The sequence below is a fragment of the Sinocyclocheilus anshuiensis genome, unplaced genomic scaffold, assembly GCF_001515605.1.
Source record: "Sinocyclocheilus anshuiensis isolate Anshui unplaced genomic scaffold, SAMN03320099.WGS_v1.1 scaffold2012, whole genome shotgun sequence".
NCBI lineage: Eukaryota > Metazoa > Chordata > Actinopteri > Cypriniformes > Cyprinidae > Sinocyclocheilus > Sinocyclocheilus anshuiensis.
In genome coordinates, this window is record NW_015555967.1 from 385,883 (window position 1) to 395,864 (window position 9,982).

General features: G+C 35.6%; 1 protein-coding gene across 1 annotated transcript; it reads right to left on the reverse strand.

Annotated features, from left to right (window-relative positions):
- Positions 1 to 2,263: 2,263 nt before the first annotated feature.
- tmem88a (transmembrane protein 88 a) lies at positions 2,264 to 6,709 on the reverse strand. The gene is made up of 3 exons (XM_016470515.1): positions 6,384 to 6,709; positions 3,663 to 4,070; positions 2,264 to 2,804 (listed from the first exon to the last, which is right to left on the reverse strand). The coding sequence occupies exons 2-3, from the start codon at positions 4,041 to 4,043 to the stop codon at positions 2,523 to 2,525; spliced, it is 663 nt and encodes a 220-aa protein (XP_016326001.1). The 5' UTR covers positions 4,044 to 4,070; positions 6,384 to 6,709; the 3' UTR covers positions 2,264 to 2,522.
- Between the last annotated feature and the right edge of the window lie 3,273 nt (positions 6,710 to 9,982).

Below are 9,982 nucleotides of genomic sequence, written 5' to 3' on the forward strand. Positions count from 1 at the left end.
ACAGTGAATAACCGTAAATTGACATTCCCAGAATTCCCTGCGTTACATTTCAAATTTGATGTTTCTTCTTAGTTTTTTCTTATCAGTTTTTTCTTATCAGTTTTGTATATTAGGGTTGTGTGTTACACCTAATGTTGTTAAATGAATGTTTATTGCATTATTTGTTTCATGTGTGTTACCATGATGGTGTTTAGCGTTTGTGTGAATGACACTGTGCACCTTCTATATATGTTATTATTTAAAAGCTGCTTGTGATGGGCTTTGGTTCATCATGTGACTTTCTCATCACCACCTGCATTTGGTGGTTATCAGTATATTACAAAGGTACAAAACAGATTTCAGTACTTCAATAGGTTGGTATATTAACATTATATCAGTTAATGAAATTACTGTATTTAACTGTAAATTTAAGTTAAAACCTAAAACGTTGCTACCGTATTTTTTACGGTAAAATTCCGGCAACCGTAGCTGCTGGTTTTTTACTGTAAATTTTATGGAATTTTTTTTACAGTGTAGGGATTGGGTTAAGTATATTTTTGGACAGTTATGTTGATCCAGGATCAACAAAAGATGTTGATCCAGGAGCATACCTTACTTGGCAAAATCACGGCGACCGTGAAGCACCTTTATTTTTAAGAGTGTATAATTAAAAACAAATTATGGCCGCAAGCAGCAATCGTCAGGGTCCAAAAAAAACAATGGCCCATGATTAGCGATCTAACGGAAATTAATCTGCGTTTTTTACAGGAAAGTCTAACTTGAATCATTACTGAAAGTTCGGGTTTGATGAAACTGGTTACAGCAAAACACAGGGGTCAGAAATGGCAACTGACTTTCAAAAGAAATCACTCCCTCTTACTGTTTAAAGGAGAGGTCAAAAATACTCCTCTAAAATGTTTACTGTCATAAGGCATGTGATCATAATATATTTGGTGTATAAATAATAATATATATAAGTGTGAACATATATTCAACATTTAGACAAAACGCATGTCCATCCATTTCAAATGAATGTGAAGTTATCATTTGCAGCTCAAAACTTTATCTGAAGCATTTTTCTCAAGGCTCTTTTATCTTTTTTTCTATAATTATGTGTAGCCATAACTTACTTTTTTATTCATACCACAAATAAGTGTCTTTATAGAAATCTTATATTTAAATATATAATCTTGGAAAAGACAAATAAATGGTCTCTTCATTTTAAATGGATAGCAATATATTTCAAATTTCATCATGTCTGACTACTTGAAAATATGTTTTATTGGGTCTATAAAAATTAAATAAAGATTTAAAGATCTATAAGAATTTTACAGATTTTAATGTACAAATGTACAAAAAAATGCTTACATTTATATTTTATACTGGGATAAATCTCGGGTGGCAGATGGGGTGGCAATGGTTTGGCAGGTGCCACCCCGGTAGATTCACCTCTGGTACATTTTTTTTTCCCCTTCAGCAGAAGTTGTCTTAGCAGACCTTCTTAATAAATTGCACTCAATAAATGAATTAATCACATTAATGGCAATTAAAGCTGCTGTAAGGGATTTTTTGCCTGTAGCCTAGTGTCTGACAGATATCACTGATGTCTGAGAAATCAAACTACTCGCAGTTGATATTTCATACATTTGTGGTGGGAATGTTTTATTTATTTTATAAGTTGTAAGAGGTGTTTGTGCAGCAATAAGATTTTTTTTTACAATGACTTGATAGTTACTTATTCATGTTAAATATACAAAAAATCACTAAAATAGTAAAAATGCAAACACATGTTACAAAGGAACAACATTAAAATATCTATTTCATTTTTAAAAATAGTTCCACACTTTTTCATCATCTTACAGACTTTATAGATGCCATATTGAATTTAACACATGAAAACTGCGGGATAGACTTAGGCTGATGATACACAGGGTAACTTTTTGGGCAATGTTGATGTTAACAGGCAACCAGGTGAGACACAGATAGTATCCAGACAGAAATTTGTTGCCCATTCTCAATGGGAAAGTGCCCAAGTAACATTGCCCGGCAACATTGCTCAAAAAGTTACCCCATGCATCATAAGCCTTATAGTCTTTACAATGCCACAGACTGTATAAAGATCCCAGATCATGTAATTTTCACAACTCTCAAAAATGTTGTGTACTGAAAAAGATGTTTTGTCAGCTGAAAAATCTTTATGTTGTTAAACAACAGTAAAATCCACTGAACGCACTGCACTTCTATCCCTCACAGCCTTGTTTTCATTCCTGTCAAAAATGAAATATGGTGTTACCCTGACTAAGGTCTATAGGTTGATCCAGTTAAAAATGACTGAAAAACATCCCTGCAAAAGCACAGCTAAAAAGAGTCTGACATTGAATTAAATGCACAATTTGTAAAAATTCAGTTTAACAAAACTGCTGAGATCATGGCACTGCTTGTATTGATATATTGGCACTATTTCGTTCTCTGTATGTGACCTATTGCAATGTCTAATCACATTATATTCACCAGGTTGTTTTTTGTAAGGTTTTTTAAACTGCTCAAACCCACACGCTACCCTTTCCCTCGCTCTCTCCTGCCCCCTGCTTGCCACAGCAGCCCCCCAGGCCTCCATGGCGTGATGCAGGCAGGTTCTTGTAGACAGCACGGCTGTAGGGGATGAAGCATAGGCCCAGCTGGAGGTGGCGTGCCATCCTGCAGTAAGCGGCCAGAGCCAGAACCAGGAGCGGAGCCAGCAGCAGGAACCCCACCACCAGTAAAGCCACACAGCCTCCATCATCCAAGAGATCTGAACAGTAGACTGAAGTACCGTGGTGCTGAACCTTTGGAGCAGACGGAGCAGTGCAAGAAAAGGGGTTAGTTAGGAAGATTTCACAAGAGAGGGAGGGGACTGAAAGTACTGTAAAATTGTGCCTGATATACTGTATATTGTCAGATCAGATAAGAGCATGATTACATTGACCAGCGATAAGAAAATTAATAAAAACATCCACATATGGTGAAGAAGTGGGAGTTGACTGAGGCAGCTCAGTTAGAGATGATTAACTTATCACTGTCACAAAGAAACGATAAAGCGAGGATTACATGACAGAGTTTATTTCCTCTGCTCATCCAGGTGTTTTGTGTTAGTTTGACTGAACTCTGGGAAGTTTAGTCATCATCAGTGCAATGACATTAGAGCAATCTGAGCGGTCTTTTAAATTGATCAAAAGTGAAAGTAAAGACATTAAATCCTGGAAAATGTATCACGGTTTCCAAAAAATTGTAAGCAGCAAATTAGCATATTAGAATGGTTTTTGAAGGATCACGTGACACTGAAGACTGCTGAAAATTCAGCTTTACCATCACAGGAAGAAACCACATTTTAAAATATATCAGAAATAGACAACAGTTCTTTTAAATTGTAATAATATTTCACAATATTACCGTTGTTCAAGTATTTTTTATCAAATAAATGCAGACTAGGTCAGCACTTCTTTCAAAATCATTAAAAAATCTTACCGACCAGCGACCACAAACTTTTGAAGCGAACCTCAAATCTTTTTTTTCCCTTCTCACTTTTAATGTATAACAATTAGAACAGTAATCGGTCAAGTAAATTTGGTCATTTTGGACTGGATATTAACCTTATATTAACGTTGTCTTACTTATTTGTTACGTAACTTAGAAACCGCACTTACCGTTGAATGGCAGAGGAAGCCAAACACGACCATGACGAGCGAAGGCAAGAGGATGAGGCCGAAGATCAATGCAGCCAGACCCACATTGAGCGCGGCGATGATCAGATTCTGTGCTGTAACCAGAACAGAACAGGCCCAACAGTCCAGAGCGCCCCTCAGCTCCAGGGGAGACTCGTTCACCGCACTGCTTGCTATCGAGTACGGAGGAGGAACCACCACACATGAGCTGGACACGTTTGCCGGAGTACTCGAGGAGATGGAGCCGGTGTGATGGAGGCGCGGGTGAGGTGTTTCGGGCTCCCCTCGGTCCGTGGCGGTCTGCAGGGACGCGGGTTTCTCCAAGGTACCATTACGGGAAATACTCATCTTGCCGTTCATCATGCTTTCAGGTATGAAAGTAGTTTTTGGCTGTCAAAAAAATAAATAAATGAATAAATAATCAAACTAATGAATTGGCTACGGTAAATTGGCCAAAATACAGCGATAAATAGCTTTTAAAGTCATGCTATCAGCAATAAAATGACTATTAAAGGAATATTCCAGGTTCAAAAGAAGTTTAAGCTCAGTGGACAGTAGCTGTTTGTGAAATAATGTTGATTACGATCAAAGAAGAAAAAAGCAAATGATTGAGACACATTAAAAGTAAATGGGGCACATTTTTGAATTTGAAGGATTTAAAAGTGAAGCTTAATTTTTTTTAAAAACACTTACATTAATTCCTGTGTTAAAACTTGTGTATTATTTGAACTGTAAAGCTGTTCAACGTTTACGAAATTAGCCCAATTCACTTCTATTGTAAGTGCCTCACTGTAACCCAAACTTTTGCTTTTTTTTTTTTTTAGAAAAAGAGGGACAAGTGAAAAATAATTGTTGTGTTCATCAGCGTTGTGCCACAAATGATATTGATTGAGCTTAACTTGCATTAAAAAATAATATTCTTTTAAAAGAAAAACAATTGTTGGTGGAAACTGAAAAGTGTGGATTGTATTCCTCTAAAAAGGTCTGGTAAAATGTAGAGAAAGCAAACGGTGACAACTAACACTGAAGATCAGGAAATGAAGTCGCTGACCCCACCCCGATCTCCAGGATGACCAAAAAATACTAAACAATAACTTTGGAACAGCTCATCAGGAAACTCTGACTGCTGACCAGACCACAAATACTATAAAACAGCGGAACCCCAAAAGAGCAACATCCCAAAGAAACGGTCATAAATAGTCCTTTAACAGCTTGTTACAGATTCACAATAATAGCAAGTGAATGCCAGGAAAATATTAATTATCCTCTGATTTATGCAGTTTAGTCCCTTTGATCAATAATACACATTGAGTAGTATAGCATTGAGGACAGATGTTAGAGCACAGATCATCATGTTCTCTGTCAATCTAAACGTTTTAGATTGTGACTTCTGAACTCGGAGGTCACATGCTTGATTATTCTTTCTAGGAATAAGTCCTCTGCTTAATCTTGTTTATTTGGAGTGGGCTCAATTTTTAGTGAATGCAAGTATATTATCATGCTTCCATTAATAGTTCCGATGTTATCGAGATCTTGATTTAAAAACCTTTCCCAAACAATCACCTTTTAAATTCTTAAAGGAGCAATTTGCTGTGACCTTGAGGAAGTTTTTAATGGCCTGTATCACTTAAGTGTTTACTTAAGTGACCGTAATTACCAACATAGTAATTTATTCTTTACACTTATATTTTTTACATTTATTAGTTCTGCACATGGTATTATTCAAAGTGATGGTGGTAAAATTATTTGCATGTTTTATTTGATTATTTATTAATGTAGATATAGAAATATCAATAGTATTAATATTAAATATTAATTTAGATATAGAAATATTTAATTTAATTTAAAGTGTTTAGGCTATATGCTTTCCTAAGTGTGAGTAGTGCAAACATTTGTACATTTGCCAAGATTAAATCACCACCATGACTAATCTTACATTCTGATTCAAGATACAGAATATCAGGAAATTCCACAAAATATCTAGAATATATAAAGGGGGTTTTGACAGGACATAGACAGTCTTTAGGGAATTAAGGTCAGCATATATGGCAGAAAACAGAACAGAGCACAAACTGATGAGATAAGTTCAAACAACTGTTTATCACTGGGGTATTGAAAACAATTTTTAGATTAAGAATATATTTAATCTGAATCCAAGGTACCAGGCCTTAATGCTTCATACTGAAAGACCTTTACAATCAATTTATCCAAAGCCTGAATGATTTAAAGGCCACAGTTTATATGTGCATATTTACATACATAAAAAAAAAAAATATTAAATTCATACACTGTCAAAAGTTTGGAATAATTAGGATTTTTAAAATATTTTTGAAAGAATCTCTTATTCTCACTAAGACTGCATTTATTTGATCACAAATACGGTATTGTGAACTATTACAATTTGAAATACCTGTTTTCTATTTTAAAATATTATAAAATGTAGTTCATTCCTGTGATGCAAAGCTGAATTTTCAGCATCATTACTCCAGTCTTCAGTGTCACATGATCCTTCAGAAATCATTCTAGTATGATTTTAAAAATCTAAAGAAAAATCAAATATTACTTTTTTGAAACTGTTTTTTTTAGGGACGGCATGATATAAAGTAAAACCCTAAAAGACATTTACATCACGAAACAGTGCTATTTACATAAGTCCAAACACAATCTAAAAAATAAAAAAAATCTAAAATCTTCTAGACTTACATTAGAGTAATAAAGTTGGTTGTCCGTTCCCTCAAACACCACCTTTCCTCCTGCAGAGAAATTTCCTTTACTTGTTATATAATATTTCCTTTCCTCAATGAATCCTTCACTCTGGCTGAGATGATTATTTCAGTCTATTATATTTGTACGTCTCATTCATGTAGTTTTCATGTCCACTGGCTCTGTGTGAAACTGAACTCTGTGGAACGGTCATTCCTCTGTTTCAGCCCTTTCTCTTCCTCCTTTCCTGCTCCGCTCTTTCCTTCCTTTGATGAAGATCGCTAATATCTCTCCGCTCCCACTTCTCTTACTGGCCTCCCGCTGCACTAGCTGGGGCATTTAGGATTGTGGGGTGTTGGGTAGTGGGGGCGTAGTGTTATCCAGGAGATTTTTTTGCCCAATAAGATGGATAACCTCGACTCCCTTTGGAGCTACACACTCCACAAAAGAGTGTTTTGCACATTACACTGAACAAATTAGGACCTTGAAACAATTTTCACTCAGAAATAGTCAATTTTATTTCTTACAAAGAAACAAGTAACATTGAATTAAAATAGAAAGACTGAAATAGTATTTTCTTGTTAAACATACTCCAATAATCATTTTATTTACAACTTTGAACAATTTTTTTTACAGCATGTTGTGACAGTATGTTTTTTTCTAAAGCAATTACATTTTTATTTTGTGCATTTAAGACCATTGAAAAGATCTTTACAAGCACATTATACAAAACTGACTTTTTATAGTTTAACTGTAAAAGCAAACCTAAAAAACGAATTTCCGCATCTTTTTAATGCAGTAATTTGTATTGTGAGTAAATGAATAGCTAGAATGATTGAATCGGTTAATTTTTCAAAAGAAAAACTCTGGCCGTTGCATAACCCTGGTTCTTACATTCACAACCTCTGTATTTTCATCACAGTCTTAGAAAATAACCAGACTGGTCTAAAATCAGATGCATCTCAAGCACAATAGAAGGACTCAGATGCCCTAAGAGGAAAATATATATCATGATTAAGAGGCACATCAAAAAAAACTGTGAAATTTGAAGAAGATTGACAAAACTCCCAAGTGGCACAGAAAGAGATCAAGAAGGCTTTCTCTCCTGAGTTACAAAAATATATGAAATACTGTGTATAAGAGTTAGTAAAGTCTTAAACGTATGTCTGAATCACTGAGGGCTCTCTAAAACATTTGGCTCTTTGTGTGACGGTTCCCTTTAGTTCAGCTGCAGCTACAGCAGGGGGAGTCGATGCCTGTTTAATATCTCTCAGGATGTGTCAGAGCTGTCAGGGCACAGAGGGCTGTGGGGATGTTTTTTGGAGATTTCAGCAGACGGGATGTAAATTGGCTGTTTTTGAGTGAGATATTGGAGGCTTTAGCTATTATATTAATTTTTCATTTGCATATTTTTGTTTGCAGCTCTGTGATTTTATCAGAACAGAAAAACATTTTCAGGTCACGACGACCCACCAGTTGAGAACGACTGTGACAGAGTGAACTGGATAAGATATTGAGTTAACAGGGGTGAAAACAGGATGGTGACTTTATCTATGAGTAAATAAACTATCTACAGTTGTTTATTTATTTAGTCACAGCAGGGAGATAAAAAGGGTGTGTGGAGTTAAGTGTGGAGGGATGGTGAAAAACGAGATATATCCCGACAGTCATAAAAGAGGAAAACCTGTCTTCCTGTCCTTGGAGACTGAACAAATTAGGACCTTGAAACAATTTTCACTCAGAAATAGAAATTCTCTTACAAAGAAACAAGTAACATTGAATTAAAATAGAAAGACTGAAATAGTATTTTCTTGTTAAACATACTCCAATAATCATTTTATTTACAACTTTGAACAATTTTTTTTACAGCATGTTGTGACAGTATGTTTTTTTCTAAAGCAATTACATTTTTATTTTGTGCATTTAAGACCATTGAAAAGATCTTTACAAGCACATTATACAAAACTGACTTTTTATAGTTTAACTGTAAAAGCAAACCTAAAAAACGAATTTCCGCATCTTTTTAATGCAGTAATTTGTATTGTGAGTAAATGAATAGCTAGAATGATTGAATCGGTTAATTTTTCAAAAGAAAAACTCTGGCCGTTGCATAACCCTGGTTCTTACATTCACAACCTCTGTATTTTCATCACAGTCTTAGAAAATAACCAGACTGGTCTAAAATCAGATGCATCTCAAGCACAATAGAAGGACTCAGATGCCCTAAGAGGAAAATATATATCATGATTAAGAGGCACATCAAAAAAAACTGTGAAATTTGAAGAAGATTGACAAAACTCCCAAGTGGCACAGAAAGAGATCAAGAAGGCTTTCTCTCCTGAGTTACAAAAATATATGAAATACTGTGTATAAGAGTTAGTAAAGTCTTAAACGTATGTCTGAATCACTGAGGGCTCTCTAAAACATTTGGCTCTTTGTGTGACGGTTCCCTTTAGTTCAGCTGCAGCTACAGCAGGGGGAGTCGATGCCTGTTTAATATCTCTCAGGATGTGTCAGAGCTGTCAGGGCACAGAGGGCTGTGGGGATGTTTTTTGGAGATTTCAGCAGACGGGATGTAAATTGGCTGTTTTTGAGTGAGATATTGGAGGCTTTAGCTATTATATTAATTTTTCATTTGCATATTTTTGTTTGCAGCTCTGTGATTTTATCAGAACAGAAAAACATTTTCAGGTCACGACGACCCACCAGTTGAGAACGACTGTGACAGAGTGAACTGGATAAGATATTGAGTTAACAGGGGTGAAAACAGGATGGTGACTTTATCTATGAGTAAATAAACTATCTACAGTTGTTTATTTATTTAGTCACAGCAGGGAGATAAAAAGGGTGTGTGGAGTTAAGTGTGGAGGGATGGTGAAAAACGAGATATATCCCGACAGTCATAAAAGAGGAAAACCTGTCTTCCTGTCCTTGGAGCCAGGATTTCCGCAGTAAAGTCGGCAGAGAGCGCTGAGGTGTCAGCGAAACATTACTCCTGTCCCATGACCTCTGCAGGCCTCCGCTTCCACTCGCAGACAGACAGGAGACTGTGAATCTGTAACCTTCCTCTAATACACTTCCACACACACACACAATCCAGAAATAACTTGCACGTAAACACATGGGAATTTATCAGAATGTTTTATTTTTTATAGTTAGAATTATATCAGGTATAACACAAAAATCACAAAATGTTTTAGACAAGTCTGGCTCAGTTCCTTAATGTTTTCCTTTTCTTTTTTAATACAGTAAAACGAAAAAAAAAAAAAAAAAAAAGAACCTGAAAACAAACTCCGAGAGGTATCAATGGAACGCAAATTTGAAAACTCGTAATCTGCAATTCATCAATAATGATACAAATCGGAAAGGTCATAATTATCATAACGGCTAGGATGACTGGAATCATACACGTGTCACAATATCCTGTACCTCATGTAAAGCAAACAAATTTCATGTGTTAAATATACAGTACAAAGACATTCGGTTCATAAAAGTGTAATGACTCTGTTCTAAGCACCAACTTGTGAGATTAAATTCATGTTTTCAAACCTACAGATCATTTATACAGACAGAGAGAGACCGGGGAGGGAGGGGGATCA